The 17,796-nt window shown below is 46.7% G+C and overlaps 2 protein-coding genes across 2 annotated transcripts in view; one reads left to right on the top strand and one right to left on the bottom strand.

Annotated features, from left to right (window-relative positions):
- Positions 1-12,507, bottom strand: part of GRK5 (G protein-coupled receptor kinase 5) — a 225,042-nt gene extending 212,535 nt beyond the window's left edge. The window contains exon 1 of the mRNA XM_055560168.1: positions 12,246-12,507. Coding sequence (XP_055416143.1) covers positions 12,246-12,297 — 52 coding nt within the window. The 5' untranslated portion in view covers positions 12,298-12,507. The remainder of the gene's footprint in view (positions 1-12,245) is intronic.
- PRDX3 (peroxiredoxin 3) overlaps positions 1-17,796 on the top strand; it is a 186,300-nt gene that overhangs the window by 142,587 nt on the left and 25,917 nt on the right. The gene's annotated exons all lie outside the window — the stretch shown is intronic.

Genomic DNA, 17,796 nt, shown 5'->3' with positions numbered 1-17,796 from the left:
CGCAACTAAGTGCGCGCGTGCGCGCGCGCGCGCGCACACACACACACACACAGCACACACTGTCTGTGCAAATGTTTGAAAGCCTTCAAATTAGGTAGAATGATTCATACTGAACTATGAGTCACAGTGCCACACTGATTATTTTACATACATGTTAGTACTGCTGCTCCTATTAGCTGGTAAGATTATTGAGGGCAGCAGCTGTGATGGAGCAGAAAGACGATCAGAGTGAAGACTGGGTTTTGCACTAGATCTGGGCTGTGGAACTAGCAGATTGCACCAGGAAAAGGCATTTATGCTTCATCTATAATACAGGGAAGAATAAAACACACCTCACAGGACTGTAAAGAGTAAATGAAATCATGGGTACAAAGGATTGTATAATTCCTAAATGATTCCATTAGAAAGAACGGGGGAGTTCCCTGGCAGTGCAGTGGTTAGGACTCCATGCTTTCACTGCTGAGGGCACTGGTTTGATCCCTGGTCGGGAAACTAGTCCCAGAGTCGTGCAGTGTGGCCAAAAAGATAAATAAAACAAAACTACCTTTATTTAAAAAGAAAGAAATGGAAACTCCATTGTTTCCTGTCCTCCGTTCAGAGCCTAGCCTGGGGCCCCACACACAGTGGGACTTAACTAAATATTGGATTTATGACACTGGGGAAGATGCAGGAACCAACCTAGGGTTACTCCGCTGGGAATTCTGCGTGCAGGGATTTCCCTCAAGCTCTCTGCTTAGGGCAGACAATTAGAACACAAAGGCCCACCATGGGAGAATGAAATTATAAGCAGACGTAAGTCCACGTCTCTGATTAGGCCTCTCGAATGCTTGACCCCCTCACAGGCATTCCTGAAACGCTTGTAAGCCGCCCAAAAAGACTAGTGACAGGACCAGGCACTAGGGTATAAAACAGTTAGCCACCTGATAGCAAACTGAAGGCAACCAGAGACCAGCCCTCACCTTAGTCACCGTGGAAACGTCGAGGAAATCAGGTTTGTCCTTCTTTAATTTGCATCCTGCTCTATAAGAAATTAAGCTTTAACTTTAAAAAACCCTCTAATTGGATACTACTGATGGGAAGACATCTGGGGCAAATATCTAGGCCTGATGCATTCCACCCCAAGCAATGGTTAGTGGTTTGGGGAACGAGTGTGTGGCAGAATAAGCAATGGTTACTAATTATTATATAGCACAGGGGTTGGCATCATCCATAAAGCCCCGTCCTGAAGGCCCCTTCCTCTCCAGAGAGGATTACAGGATTGACTGGACATTTTTTTCTCTGAGCGAGCATACATTTTCCTTGTCTTAATTGGATCCAGCCTCTTTGCCCCTGAGCAAAGAGGCCATTTTTCTGTAACAATTCTATCCTTCAAATGCCAGTTCAGTCATCAGCCATTCCGGGGTCTGGAAGGAGCAATGTTTGGCTTCCTATTTTCTTTCCATTTGCTCAGCGTTGTTCTAGCAGTGATGCGAAAAGCATGTGAGGATCGTGTCCTAAGCTACCTCCGATTTAGCCAAAAAAGGTATGAGTGCTATCAGTGTGAAACATCTTCAAACCACACAGAGCCTTCAGATTGGGGCGAACTGTTTGCCCCGAATGTTTGGACTAATGCAAATATTTATTTCTTCCAAAACAAGTAAAACACACCACTTCCAAATTGGGGGTGGGGGCGGGGAAGTCTGCCAGACGTTTTTCACAGTTAAGACAAACATTTGGAAAACATTTTCCAATTTGCCCTATACCTTTAGTTGATCTTTCTTAACCATGTTGAGTCATCTCTTCATTTGCCATCTACTGCGACATGAAGGCCACTTCTTTCTTTAATATTTATTTATTTGGCTGCTCAGGTCTTAGCGGCAGCACTCAGGTTCTTCCTTCTTTGTTGCAGCATGCAAGATCTTATTTTAGTTGCAACAAGCAGGATCTTTAGCTGCAGCATGGGAGCTGGGATGGAACCTGAGCCCCCTGCACTGAGAACTCAGAGTCTTAGCCACTGGACCACCAGGGAAGTCCCCCAAGGCCACTTCTTGAGGATCTTATTTCTTGGCTCTTCCCCTCCTCCACATACCAAACATAGCATCAGTCAGTCATTCCCAGATCAAGGTTAGTTGGACATCTATGTTGCAGGTACACACTCGTCTGACTGGCAGCCTCCTTAATCCATGACTGTAGGCTTGGTGGCATCAACCCACAACAGCACTCAGCTTGAGAAAAATGGGATCTTGAGACATCTTTGCTTTCAAGCCTGTAGCCCAATTCTCTGTCCGCACCCAACTCCCTATTTTGGGCTTCCCTGGTGGCTCAGTGGTAAAGAATCTACCTGCAATGCAGGAGACACAAGTTCGATCCCTGGGTCAGGAAGATCCCCTGGAGGAGAAAATGGCAACCCACTCCAGTATTCTTGCCTGGGAAATCCTATGGACAGAAGGGCTTGGCAGGCTACATACAGTCCATGGGGTCTCAAGAGTCAGACATGACTTAGCAACTAAACAACAAAAACCCCCTACTTTTCTAGAGCCTGGGGTTCCTTCTCAGGGGATGTTATTTAAGCATCCCAAGGAGCTCTTCCTGAGTGTCTGATGGACCAGAGCGCATTCCTGCACAAGCCATGGGAGAGCTGTTTTCCATGGCCCGTTTGTTGACCTTCTCCAGCTTGTTTCCATTTCACAAGTGGTGCTAAGACCCATGCCAAGATGGAATTCCATTTCAAATGAGGTTTCATAAGGTCTTTTATCAGATATGCAGACCAGTTACACTGGCTGGGTTTTCTCTACCCTGTAGCTGAGTCACTCTATCCTTCACCCCCCACTTCCTTTCCTGCAGTGGTTAAGTTCAGAGCTTCACCTTCTCTGCAGGAGCAGATCAAAGGCTTGACTTCCTGTCCCCTCATTAGGGAGCTGGTGACATCCCGCTGTGTCCTCTCCACCAAGAGAGCAACCCCCAAGAGACTCTCAGCTCCCAAAGAGCCTCAAAAAGTTGCTAAATTAATGCAAAACGCGTGTGCACACACATGTTCTGGTTTCTAAACGCAAATACCCATATGGTTACCTCTGAAATATCTAAAAGGTTAACCCTGAGAGAGCCTTTCTGGGGAAAAAGGCTGCTTCACACATTCTCTTTGGGAGGAAGAAGGGGCATGGCCCGCGATGTGGCAGGGAAGTCACTCCAGTAGGTCTCCCCCTCCCCCTTCCCAGCCCCCTGCTTTTTCTCTTTTTAACATTTATTTATTTGGCTGCACAGAGTTTTTAGTTGTGGCACCTGGCCTCTTTAGTTGAGACGCCTGTGCTCTAGTTCCCTGACCAGGGATCAAACCTGCGCCCCCTGCACTGGGAGTGCAGCATTCTAGCCACTGGACCACCAGGGAAGTCCCCCTACTTTTTCATTAGTAAAGAGGGTTGCAGAGACCTGAGCATATACCTGGAAAAGGAAATGGCAACCCACTCCAGCATTCTTGACTGGAGAATCCCAGGGACAGAGGATGGGGTCGCAGAATCAGACACGACTGAAGCGACTTAGCAACAGCAGCAGCAAAGCATATACCTAAGGTGCCACCATGAGACAGAGGTGCTTGGGGACAAGGATCTCCCGAGGGGCAGCAGGCACCGAAGGCAGCGGGGCTCCGGGCAGATGTGACCTGCACGCGCTGGGTGCTCACACCCAGCCCTCCCAAGGAGAGGGCTGCCGCCACTGAGGTGTGGCTACTACCATCCATCTCCTTTAAGCTCCTGTCCCTGGGGGGCAATTCTTTGGCTACTCAAGATTCTCCCCAACAACTGCCAGGAGGACCAAGAATGCCAAGAAGCTGACTGGCCTTGCTCTTCGGGTGTGCAGGTATGCATGAGGGTGTGGGGAAGGCGGGTAGGAGAACACAGGCGATGCGGCTTCAGAATCACGGCCACTTGTGCACACACGCACGGGCATGTATGTTATTTGTCCCCTCCCCGCCCCCACCCCCGCCAATCACAGATTCATTTGTGTTGATAAAGAGTTCTATTTTTTGCTTCTTTAAATCATCACTTTTATTTATTTGGCTGTGCCAGGTCTCAGTTGTGGCAGGTGGGATTTTCATTGCCACGAGCAGCATCTTTTCAGTTGCAGCACACCGGCTCAGAAGTTGTGGCACGCGGACTTAGTTGCCCTGAAGCATCTGGAATCTTCCTGGACCAGGGATCAAACTCAGGCTCCCTGCCTTGGGCGCATGGAGTCTTAACTGCTGGACCACTGGGTAAGTCCCAACAGTTCTACTTTTAAAATGGAAATGCTGACTGTGAGGACTCACCTTATGGTAGTCATTCAGAGCCTAGTAGGAATTACATCTTCCAACTGCTCTCAATTTAGCTGAAATCAAGGTCTGGCAGGGCAGTTAGATTCCCATTTCTTTTTTTGCCCCTTTCCCCAGGAAATCTGTTAGAGACTCTTTCTTGCCCACAATGGCAACCTCAGAGCATTTACATTTAGAAACCATACCGCCCTGAGAAGTGGGTTTGGTTTGGGGATTTTTGGTTTCTGTGGGAGTTTGGGGCTTATATTAATATGATTATAAGGGAAGGGAAAGATTTCTTTGGGAATGTTAAAGGATTTTGGGGGGCTTCTTCAGAAGAGTCCACATTTCAAGTAACGTTGGACAAGCGGGTCCTTTTCTTCCGTCTCACTTTCCCCATCTGATAAGCAGGGCTGATTTCTATTCTGGAAAGTGGAGAACAGATGAGGAAACCCCCTGAGAAGCCTTGGGGCAGCCCAGGCCCTGGCCACCCCGTGGGCCTCTGCGGCCGCTTCCCAACCCAGGAATGTTCGTATCTCTTTATCTGTTTCTTTTCCTTTCTGCACAGGTCCCAGAAGTTGGCCTTTGAGGTTTAGTTCATCACTGCCTTAAAAAAAAAAAAAAAAACTGATACTCCACAGGCTACAGATTCTTAGAGACAAAACAGGCCCTGTGGAAATTAGCCTAATTTATTACTGACTTCTGTCAGGAGGAGGTTACCAGTTGACTCTTTGGCACAACTTCAGATAGCTATTCTTTGCTTCTGACCCCAAGAACAGCAGCGAGCTGTTTTATTGTTTCAAATAATCATGCTGCTTTCTAAGTGTGTTCTAACAGCGTTGTTAAAATGTTTCAAATCTCACAGGAAAAGTTTTTAAAGAGAAATCATTTTAAAGTGGATACAAGAACAGTGTGTTTTTGACATCTTTCTCCATGATCTTCTTGCAATCTGTTCTGTTCAAAAGAAATGGAAACTCTTAAAATTGTTTTTATCAATTGTCCTGTTCATTTTAGACCACCTTTTCTGAAGTAAACAGAAAGCGGGGTTTTTTTTTTTTCCTTCTTTCTGTGGATTTACTGTATACACAACTTTTTTTTAAATTAATAATGTATATCTGCATGCATGCTAAGTTGCTTCAGTCATGTCCAACTCTGTGTGACCCTATGGACTAGCCTGCCAGGCTCCTCTGTCCATGAGATTCTCCAGGCAAGCATACTGGAGTGGGTTCAGAATGGGGAACACGTGTATGCCCGTGGCAGATTCATGTTGATGTGTGGCAGAACCAATACAATATGGTAAAGTAATTAGCCTCCAATTAAAATAAATAAATTTAAATTAAAAAAAAAAAGAATACTGGAGTGGGTTGCCATGCTGTCCTCCAAGGGATCTTCCCAACCCAGGGATCGAACCCGCGACTCTTATATAAGTCTCCTGAATTGGCAGGCAGGTTCTTTACCACTAGCACCACCTGGGAAGCCTGTAATACACCCTTAATTTGAATCAGGACAGTCAGTTGCTCAATCGAGGCCAATTTCCCAAAAAGATACAAAAAAAAGGTGGGGAAGGTGAGAAATATGAGTGGCTTATTACTACCACCAATGTTTATGATTGTCCTTGAACTGCGTTTTTCTCTGATTAGGACTCAGTCCTAATCTCCAATCCCCCAGCCCCTCCTCTGTTTCTCGCCTCCTTCCCCCTGCCCCCTCCCTTATGTTCTCCCAATTTTCATGTCAGAAGTTATGAGGTTCTCACCCTTATTTAACTCAATGTGTGTAGAAGCCTAGAAGTGACGTCCCAGGAACTTTCTGCAGAGCCGGGGATACTCCACTTCCACACCATCCAGTAGCCACCAGCCCCTTGGGACTTCTGAGCACTTGAAATGTGGCTGGCACGCTTATGGAACGGAATAGTTCACTTTAATTAATTAAAAAAAAATTTTTTTTGGCTGTGCCAGGTCTTAGTTGCAGCACTCGGGCCCTTTTGGCACATAGGATCGAGTTCCCGGACCAAGAATCGAACCGGGGGCCCCTTGCATTGGGAGCTCCAAGTCTTACCCACTGGGCCACCAGGGAAGTCCCTCACTTTAATTAATTTAAATATAAACAGCCACATGCAGCTAGTAGCTACCATGTTGGAGGGCACATATTCAGAGGACTAGACAGACACTTGAACATTTTCAGGTTATTCCAGGTGACAGGCTCTACCAGAGGACGTGCTCAAGCCCAAGAAATCCCAAGAAAAATCCAAAGGAAGGCGGCCCCCACCATCTTTCCTCCAGAATGGTGGCCCACTGGTTCCGCCCAGCTGCTGCCCCAGGAAGACCACCGAGGTCTTGCCCGGAAGATACCTCTGCACACCAGTTTCTTCTTGGATCTTCTCACCCACAACCAAAGGGACCTCTTGCGATTGTCTTAAGTGGTTTCCATTTGCAGGAACTGCAAAAAACACCTTCATAAAAACACCCGTCTTGGAAAATTAGCAGTTGTCTTCCAGATTCCAGCCTATCCCTCAAAAATGACCTCTGAGTTATCCTTAAGTCATGTTTTGGTCCCACAGGCTAGTGTCCAAGCTCTAGGCACAGCAGAGTCAACAGTTTCCAGCTAAGCAGGTTATACCACAATCAGCTTCAGCTCCTTGTAGGAAAAATCAGGTTCTACTCAAATCTGATTTATCAGGTTAAAAGCCTAAGAAGTTAAAGATGATGTCCAATTCCATCTCTTTACCCACCTCCAGCCACACCTCTCCAAGGCTAACACCCAAAATGTCACCTCCCACAGGGTCCTTCAACAATTAAAGGCTGAATGAATGAATGAATGATTTGAGCCTTGTAAGAATTTCAAAAGACAATTAAAAAATGGTTTTCACAAAACAAGAAACTGTCTTGTTTTGTGTAGTCTAGACAGGACAGAAGTCTAGACAGGACAGAACTGCTTTCTCTTTAAAAGGTACCATGAATAACTTCGAATATTTGATGATAATAAAGAATTTTTGCTTAAAAAAAAAAAAGTAAGCGTGATTTATACCAAATGGGGTGTTTCCCCCACTGTCTGGATGGTATTAAATACAACAATATTGTCTTTATCCCCCAAAGATAAAATTTTAAGAAGCTTTATGGATTAAAATCTTCTCAATATTTAGGATATTTTAAAATAAAATCTTCCACTGAAATGTAACAGCATGTGTTTCAAAGTAAAAATCATTCCTATTATTTAAGCCCACATAATCTATTTTTAATCATTTAAAAATCACATCTTAAAACCCTTTATCTTCACTATTCTATTTTGAAGTGAGGTGTGGGGGCTAGCGGTTGTAAGACTGAAGAAATTCCCTTTCCTTTTCTGTGTGTCACCTGTTTTTAGTCACTTTCTATCATCTTCTCACGTTTCACCTAGAATTGTATGATCTGTTGTAGTAAGATTTTTTTTGTAACCGTAAGACTTATTTCAAAAATGTCAAGATATTATAATGCTTTACCATAAGCCACAAATATACCGGCAACAAATTATTAACTTTAAATATTGACCGAAGTCCTGAAACCATTTCATTAGAAGACTCTGAGTTCCCAGGTCTGGGTTGAATGGCCCTTGGTAAAGGTCAATTTGGTCCTGCACTGAGCTCTTTCCTGAAATTCACTCCAATGTTTTTGAAGTCTTCGGCCCACACCCAAAGGGTATCATTTAGCAAGCCACTACAAGAGTTATGGCTGCTGAAGACATAATTTAAACAAGGATTAGTCTGGGGAGTGGAAGAATCAAGCTTTCTGGAGTTTAGAATCTGACAAGCAGCAACTAAGCTATTGAAAGATGAGAGTCTTGAGGGCATTTATCTGATGGTTTTAAAAACCGGCACCTAGATTAATTAAAAGCATCATTTGAAACCTTTCTGTAAGAAGGCAAGGCCTCTGAAACCATTTGCTTTTGGTTTCTCCACATCCAAGTTGTCAGTACTGAAAAGAAACTCAGAAAAAGTAAAAGGCAGTTTTGTTTAATGATGGCATTGTACTTAATAGGCCCAGCAGCTTTAACACATGATGAGCTGCCGGAGCTCAGGATGCAAAAACTGCTGCTCTTCTGTGCGGAGAAGCTTTAGGGCAGAAGCAGCCACGGGGGTGGATTAAGTACGCCTGCCGATAACAGTTAAAACGGCTGCAGGCTTCAGAGACATTCCAGTGTTCTAATAACGATATTTCAGTTTTGTCATCATGAACTAGGGGTGCAAGGAAAAGAGGGAAGGGCTTTCAGCCTTGCCATGGAATGCTGAGTCTGTCCCAGCAGGCTGGCTGCATGCAAATCCCCTCCCCTCCCCTGCCCTTCCCAGCCTCTGCGGTCACCTGTTTCCAGGTCCCCAATCTTAATCATTGGGAAGATCCAGGCCAACAAATTTACAGAGATATGTGAGTGAAAGGTTCTTGCACGTTCTGATTTTCGACATCCTGACCAAGGGCAAAAATCATGACGTTTCTGACTTCTCAGTTCCTGTAGTCGTGCCTGCTAGTACCATGCTCAGGAAAATGTGATCGATACTCCCCCTCTGTCCTCTTTATTGATCAAATATGGCTACTACTGCCCTGGGAAGAAAGGAAGGGTGGGACCTTACAAAATTTCTTCTCACCACCGTTCAAAGAAGTGAGGCAAAACACTAGAATATGACAAAAACCTTTACTGCAACAATAAAATCAAAAGGAAACACACAAAGGGTCTGCAAAGTCTTTCTCACTACTATGATTTCAGCACTAGTGTGCTTGCCAATTTTCTGAGATTCTGAAATGTAAATAGATAGATAGAATTAGTCTTGGGTTTCTTTTCATTAAATGCTTAATCACTTAGCTCATTTCCATAAATTGGCATGAATTCAGTCTCAACTTCTTTTCTTTTTTCACCCTTAAGCACCCATTTTTAGCAGAGTAATCTAAAGTTCCTAAGAATGATCAAGTTGATGCTCTCTTGAGTCCAGAACAAAATACATTTGGGTGGTTTAAAATTTTGAACCCAGATCTCCATCTTATTTCAAAAAACAGTCACAAAGGTGCAAACTGATTCCAATGTTTTCAAATTATTAATGATGAACCACTTTAATTTACTTACAGATTTTCTATCTTATTGCTGTAGTCATTTTTCCACTTTATAAAAGTATTATTATGGTAAGAATTTTAACTTACAATGAATTTAGAAGACATCTGCCTTTGAGAATGCATAATAATAACAAAAGATAGGTCCCCAAATAACCCACCAACATAGACAACTCCAAATTTATAGCATTTGCAAAGTGTGTCTGTCTTTCTTCAAGGCCTGGTTCTCTATTGTTTGGGACAAACGTGACTTTTACTTGAAAGCCACATTTTAAATTGTTTACAATGTATTTTGTTAACTGAACTAAATTAAATTTCGCCTTCACAAACCATATTTCTCATTTATAACCACTCACAATAATCTTCAAGGAAGAAGTGGTTTTAAACATTGTAAACAATTCAGATTTTTAAAGATACAACAAATTTTATGTTAGAGCTTTCATTATACTGACTAGAACTTTCATTTCTGAATATGCGGGTAATGTGGTTACTAGGAGAATTATTTAACTGAAAAGAATGACTTCAACTATGTAAGAACTGAGAAGAGAAAAATAAATTGCTTTTATTTCTAAAAGCGTCTACAGTAATTAGAATATATGCGCTCAAATCTTTAATAGACCCAGTGAGAAGAAAGTGGAAGCACTTAAAATCATGGATTCTCTTTAGACATAAAAGAGAAACAGGGGGAGAAATGCAGATTTCAAAATGAAATTTCCACGTAAGTAATTAGTTTTTCTCATTCAGGTGTCAGTTTCTCCATATTCTTACGGGGAAGGCCCCCTCCATTTCAAAGGAATTTCAGGAGCTATTTTCTCACCCTGAGATGACTACCAAACTCTCAAAGAGAAATTGAAAAGACTTTAAAAGGAAAAGGAAGTAAAAGGCACATTCTTGAGAACTTTTTAATCACTGTAATTCGGTCATTCCATATAAGCCTCCAGACTGTAGCTCTCTTTTCCAAGGCTCTAAAAAAACCAATTTGTTAACCTGACAGACAAAATTACTAAGCCGTGCATTCATTTCAGTGAAAAAATCTGGGGAGACCAAACTGGGGGAGAAAATTAATAATACTCTGCCCACTCCAAGCAAAACATTTTAAAAGAAGCAATCAAATGCTAAGGAGAAAAAAAAAAAAAAGCAAGCTCTAGGCAAATAAGTGTGTAGAGCAGCAAATGTAGGCAGCAGAATTCCCCGGGCAACAGGAGAAACCAGTGAAACTTGCAAAGCCTCCAGTATCGTCACATCCAATGATTTCCCAGGAAAAAATTTCAGAATGGAGAGGGAAAACTTTCCCAGCCCCCGAGCCCACGGGTGTACAACCATATTCCACCACTAGGTGGCGGCTGCAAAGGCTGTGAGCCGGGGGCTGTTTTCTCCGCTTTTTCCCCCTCCAGGACTCACTGCTCTGTTCAGGAGACAGCCCACGAGCCTCTTGGCCCAATTTGCTAAAAATTTTGGGTTAGGAAAAAAGAAAATACTCGGGCTTTATAAACTGAAGTCACCAGGAACAGCCTCTGTTAAAAATCTGTTCACACCAAAGCTGGGCAATGGGAAGAACAGACCTGCACATTTCAAACTCGGCTGGAGTTTCCGAAGCAAACGTTCCAGGCTGGTGCTTTGGAGACAAACGAAGCTGAAATTACATGAGTTGTTGAGTTGTGCATCACCTACTCACACACCGTGTACAGTGCCACAAGGTGATGGAATCGGCTGGATAAACATGAACCGTTTTACTGCTGGCCAGCAAAGTCTTCCTTCATTCATCAAAGTGTGTGAATGAAAAATATTAAGAAGTAAATAGGGCGTTTTCGTGGACTGCTCGCCTTGTACTCTTCTGAAGTCAAGACCTTACCGAGACTGCATTCGACCTTGGGTGTCAAATAAAGCCTCCTCCCATGAAAGGGAAAACCACTTCCCTTTTCATAAAAAGGCTGCACCCAGAGCTCAAATCTTGGCACAAGAAATGTTACATAAATTCCAGGTGTTCCTAAATATGTATGCTTACCCGCACGGAATCATTTTAGGAAGCATCTTAAGTTTCTGGGCCACTTTCTCTCTCACCCTCTCCCTCTCTCCATCTCAAGAAGAGTCAAAAAGTGCGTTTATAGTCTCGACTTAGCTTCTTACCCACTCCATTTAGACGGTATTTCCTGCCAACCTAATGCAGAAAATCTAATGATTTGCATCCAAAACACATCTAAGCACTGGCACACTTACCTTTCTTTTTTAAATTAAGCCAACCCCCCCCCCAAATCCACTTATCTCTCTCCCTCCTCAATGGGGGAAAAAACCACCCCTGAAATCATGAATTCTTTTCTACATGATTTGCACAGCCATCCTCTCGTTATGTGAACAGGCTTATTTCTCAACATCTTACTTTGCCTTTAAAAGGCTTCCTTCCACACGACGGGATTTCCCTAAGAAACATTCCCAGCGGATGGTTTCCAGCAATAACCTACATCAACTCAGCCGGCGCCCCTCCACCCCCAACACACACACACACACACACACACACACACACACACACACACACACACACACGAATTCACTCACAGAACCATCCCGGGCCAACTCGGAAAAGCTGTTTGATTTTGCATGTTTGCCCATCTCTTCCTGAATGAACGCCTTTCCAACTGACCTTTCAACAGCTGCCGAGAAGGCACGGCACGGTAAGGTTAGAGCTGGAAACTAGGGGATCTGTTTTAGCATCCTAATTCTTGCAACCTCGACGTGACGTTTCCCCTTCTATGCCCAAGTCCAGGTTCCCCGAGCACAAGGGCAGGAACCGTGAAGCGTTTGCCGAGCACTCTCCGAGGTGCCCTGCTCCCGACCAAACTCACTGCGGGAATCCCGCACCCGCCCGATACCCCGGCTCGTGGCGAAGGCGCCAGGCACGCACCCGCCCTGTCTCTTACCTTCCCTGGCTTTCAGCAAGACCGTGTTGGCCACGATGTTTTCCAGCTCCATTGACAGTCGGCGGTCAGCGAGGGAGCCGGCCGGCGGGGCTGTCAGCGCCTGACGGTGCTGCCGCTGCTGCTGCTGCCGCTGCTCGGGCTGCTGCCGCTGCTTGCCGGAGCCGGGAGCGAGCAGCCCGCCTAGCCTACCGCATTATTCTTTGCTCTTATCCCTCGGAGTTTCCACCTCTGCAAAGAGGAGCCGCCGCCGCCGCTTCTTCCTCCCTCTGTGTCCCCCCTCCCCCCCTCCCTCAACAGTTTCCCCCCCACCCCCCACCCTGCGCGCTGCTCTGTCACTCCATTCTCCTCCCCTCGGGCTCCCGCGGATGCTTTAATGCTTCGGATGCTTCTGCCTCCCCTCTGTCCGTCCCGGGGGTGTGGTACTCGCAGGCTCGGGGCGGCCGCACTGCGCAGGCTCTGGGCCGAACCACGCCTCCCGCTCCGGCCCTCGCGGCGCGGGGCCTGCTGGGACTTGTAGTTCGGCCCCGCGCGCTGGGCTAGGGCCGGGACTGGCGCGCGGCTGCGGGAATCCGAGAACCGCCCCGGGACGTGCCTTCGGAGGGAAGGCGTTGTGGGCGTGCAGCGAGGGAGTCAAAGGCGGCTCGGCGGAGCTGAAGCCCCCCGCCCACACCCACTCCAGTCCTGGGGCCCGTTCTCGCACATCCATGCCCGGGGAGGAGGGGTCGTCCCGCTCGCCCGCTTCCCGCCCTGCCGAATGCCCGGAAAGCGAAGTGCACTGGCCACGGCGAGGGCGGGGCGAGGCGCTGCGTCCGGGCAGGAGCCGGTGCCGGTTCTGGCCCCCCGCGTGGCGTGCTCGGGGTGGAAGGGCGGTCAGGCTGGCCGGACCTGCAGCCCGGGCCTGCAGCCCGGCTTCCTCCGGGGCACGCCAAGCCCACGCGGGCAGGGGGCTGCAGCCCAAAGGCGGCCAGGCGCGCCCGCGGGCCCCGCACGCGGCGGCCGGCCGAGGTGCTGCCGTCGCACACGCGTTCGGTGGATGACAAAGGTGTACTTTGTTTCTCGTCCGAGGGCGCGAAGGGGGATCCGCGAATCGGCGGCGACTCGGCGCTGGCGGCAGCATCGGTACCCGCGCAGCCTGAGCGCCCCTCGGCGGCCGCGGGGTGGAAGCGCCGCGGCGGGGCCACGCGGACAACGGGTCCACCCCCGGCCCTCTCTGCGCCCCGGGACACCCGTCTGCGACTCCGGGGATCCCGGCGTGGGATGCGGACCGGTTCTGCTAATAACCTGCCTTCCACCACGCGGGGCCGCGAATCAAGAATCTTCATTCCAACCCAAACTGATTCATATTAATAAAAATGCAGACGGAATCGCCGGGGTCAGAAACATGAGTAAGTTAACAGCACCAAGTCTGTGTTGGACATTCGTTTTCCAAGTCCAGGCTTATTCATCTTGGGGCTCTTAGTGCCTTTCCACTGTATGCTCAGAACGTCGGGCCCCAGATCTGCGCTCGGCGTCGCCTCCTTGCTGCCTCCGAAGGCCTCGCCCCGGGGAAACGGGCGGTGGGACACCCCGGATCTGCGACAAGTGTCCTCCTATCTGGGAGAGGGGCGGGCTGACCCCCAAAAAACAGTGAGATCTTTGCCTTTTGCGCACCCTGCGGGCCGGATATCCGTCCGGAAGCCGGCTCTGGGCCTTCTCTGTCCAAAAAGAGGAAACCTTCCACCCCCAAGGGCTGCCAGGAAGTGGCAGGGAGGTGCAGACAGAAACGAACAATTACTATGCATTGGAGAATATAAAGAAATTAATAGACTTTTCAGGCCTTGGAAACTAGGGTGGTCGCTGATCTAACAGCTCTGGACTGTTTTGTTTCCTGATGGAGTGTATCCATCATCACCACTCCCTAGTGTCTGGATTTGGGTCAGTGGGTCTTCCTGGACCTCACTTGTCTGCGAAGTGGGGGGAATATCAGTTTGCCTTTCAAAAGGCAGGGAGCTGAGCAGATGATTTCTTAGGCATCTCTCACTCTAGGCATTACTATTCTAAGCACCCCAGGCTTGGTCTTGGCTACATAGCCACCTATTTAACAATGAAAGCCCTGACTTACAATCGAAGAGACTCTCAGAGAGACAGAGAATCAGAGCTGGCAGCATCTCGTGCATGTGAGTACTAAGTCGCTTCACTAATATCCGAAAGTTTGCGACTCTATGAACCCTAACGTAGCCCGCCAGGCTCCACTGTCCGTGGGAGTCTCCAGGCAAGGATACTGGAGTGAGTTGCCCTGCCCTTCTCCAGGGGATCTTCGCCATCCAGGTATGGAACCCTAGTCTCCTGTCTTCTGAACTGGCTGCCGGGTTGTTTACCACTAGCGCCACCTAGAGTTCACCAACTGCAGTAGGCATTTTGCCCCTTGCGGGTAGCCTAAGGCCTGATCCAGTCCAAACTTGACTTATTTGACTGACAAAAGCAACTAAAGGGCTCCCTGCTTCCAGTTCAAGGCAGAGTAGAAGGACGTGCGCTCATGTCCTGCGAGAGCACCAAAATCGCAATTAGCTATTGAACAACCATCACAGGAAGATGCTCAGATCAGATCAGATCAGATCAGTCGCTCAGTCGTGTCCGACTCTTTGCGACCCCATGAATCGCAGCACGCCAGGCCTCCCTGTCCATCACCAACTCCTGGAGTTCACTCAGACTTACGTCCATCGAGTCAGTGATACCATCCAGCCATCTCATCCTCTGTTGTCCCCTTCTCCTCCTGCCCCCAATCCCTCCCAGCATCAGAGTCTTTTCCAATGAGTCAACTCTTCGTATGAGGTGGCCAAAGTACTGGAGTTTCAGCTTTAGCATCATTCCTTCCAAAGAAATCCCAGGGCTGATCTCCTTTAGGATGGACTGGTTGGATATCCTTGCAGTCCAAGGGACTCTCAAGAGTCTTCTCCAACACCACAGTTCAAAAGCATCAATTCTTCGGCGCTCAGCCTTCTTCACAGTCCAACTCTCACATCCATACATGACCACAGGAAAAACCATAGCCTTGACTAGATGGACCTTTGTTGGCAAAGTAATCTCTCTGCTTTTGAATATGCTATCTAGGTTGGTCATAACTTTCCTTCCAAGGAGTGGGGGTCTTTTAATTTCATGGCTGTAGTCACCATCTGTAGTGATTTTGGAGCCCAGAAAAATAAAGTCTGACACTGTTTCCACTGTTTCCCCATCTATTTCCCATGAAGTGGTGGGACCGGATGCCATGATCTTTGTTTTCTGAATGTTGAGCTTTCAGCCAACTTTTTCACTCTCCACTTTTACTTTCATCAAGAGGCTTTTGAATTCCTCTTCACTTTCTGCCATAAGGGTGGTATCATCTGCATATCTGACGTTATTGATATTTCTCCCGGCAATCTTGATTCCAGCTTGTGTTTCTTCCAGTCCAGCGTTTCTCATGATGTACTCTGCATATAAGTGAAATAAACAGGGTGACAATATACAGCCTTGACGTACTCCTTTTCCTATTTGGAACCAGTCTGTTGTTCCATGTCCAGTTCTAACTGTTGCTTCCTGACCTGCATACAAATTTCTCAAGAGGTAGATCAAGTGGTCTGGTATTCCCATCTCTTGAAGAATTTTCCACAGTTTATTGTGATCCACACAGTCAAAGGCTTTGGCATAGTCAATAAAGCAGAAATAGATGTTTTTCTGGAACTCTCTTGCTTTTTCTATGATCCAGCAGATGTTGGCAATTTGATCTCTGGTTCCTCTGCCTTTTCTAAAACCAGCTTGAACCTCAGGAAGTTCACAGTTCGCATATTGCTGAAGCCTGCCTTGGAGAATTTTGAGCATTACTTTACTAGCGTGTGAGATGAGTGCAATTGTGCGGTAGTTTGAGCATTCTTTGGCATTGCCTTTCTTTGGGATTGGAATGAAAACTGACCTTTTCCAATCCTGTGGCCACTGCTGAGTCTTACAAATTTGCTGGCATATTGAGTGCAGCACTTTCACAGCATCATCTTTCAGGATTTGGAATAGCTCCACTGGAATTCCATCACCTCTACTAGCTTTGTACCCACAAAAAAAGATACCGCCCCCCCCCCCAGCAAAAGACTTTACATGGTTAATTTCACTGAATACAACATCCAAATGAGGTAGAACACAAAGCTGCATTTATAGATAAAGTCACCAGGTTAGGAGACATTTTATAACTTGCCCAAAGTCATACAACTAATAAGAAGAAAACCTACAGAAGACCTACCGATTTGAACCTAGCAATCAGACTCAGAGTCTATGCACTTAATTTCTGGCTAGCAACGTACTGAACTGGGTTGCAGTTGTTTTGTTTGGCTCCCAGAGTAAACTTAAACTGTATTGTAAGAAAGCAAAGTAGGCAGTTGGCTAAGTGATTAAGGGGAGGGGGGAGGTTTCCATTCCAGATCATAACGCCAACATTATAACTTCATTCCTTCCCATTAAATGCATTAATGACTCATAGTCCTCTTGAAAAATGGGTTTGATTCAGGAAGATTAGTCTATTAAATATCAACAGGTAAGTTGGGAATCTCGTTGGCAGAGAGCAAGAATGGAAATCCAAATGGAGAGCAGGCAATTTGGGGAGGGATGGGAATACACCAAAGACAAATACTGACTTCCCAATCCACTCAGGGTCAGCTGGGCCAGAAATGCGGAATAAACCGGGAATCTTCCCATTCTTCAGTCAGCACCTGTATTGTGTGAATAAAGCTGCTTGGTTAGAGCTCTTATAAATTGAAATGAACTATTCTGAAAGTTACAAACCTATCTTTGTCCTAAAACATGGATTGCTTTTGCTTGAATAATCAAATTGGCTTTCTGAGCAGTGCTGGAGCTGGAGTTTCCTTCCCTCTCCTCGTGTCACTGCTTTCTAAACATCAGGAAACAGCTGGAGAGACAGGGCTTTCATTCTCCCATTTTTTTTCTCTTTCTTCAAAGTTTACCTTTATGTGCCAAGCACAGCAGGGAATACCAAAGTGATTTCCCAGGAGAGTCCACCGCTAGGAAGACTAGCAAACTGGGAGGAAAACCACTGAGATAAAACGGAATAAGAGTCACTGTGGACACAGACACAAAGGACTTTGGAAGCAGAGAGGAAGTGATTTCAGGGACTTAGGAAGAATCCGAGAGGAGAAATGAGAGCTGACAGTGGGCCTGGAGGCATGAAGGAGGTTTCCTGTTACGTTCCCACCTCTTTGAGAACTCCCTTCATCGATGGACCCAGTGGTGACCAACTCTGACATTAAAAACTTTGTGGACTTCCCTGGTGGTACAGTGGATAAGAATCCACCTGCCGCTGCAGGGGACACAGACTCAATCCCTGCTCCGGGAAGATTCCACAGGCCTTGGGGCAACTAAGCCCCTGCACCACAACTACTGAGCCCACACTCCTAGAGCCTGTGCCCTGAAACAAGAGAGTCCATGGCGGTAAGAAGCCCTTGCACCACAGTGAAGAGTAGCCCTCACTCACCGCAACTAGAGAAAGCTGCTGAAAAGCAAGGAAAACCCAACGCAGCCAAAAATAAGTCAATAA

This window comes from Bubalus kerabau, chromosome 22 (genome assembly GCF_029407905.1).
Source record: "Bubalus kerabau isolate K-KA32 ecotype Philippines breed swamp buffalo chromosome 22, PCC_UOA_SB_1v2, whole genome shotgun sequence".
Classification (NCBI taxonomy): Eukaryota; Metazoa; Chordata; class Mammalia; order Artiodactyla; family Bovidae; genus Bubalus; species Bubalus kerabau.
This window is presented reverse-complemented; position numbering and strand designations above follow the sequence as displayed.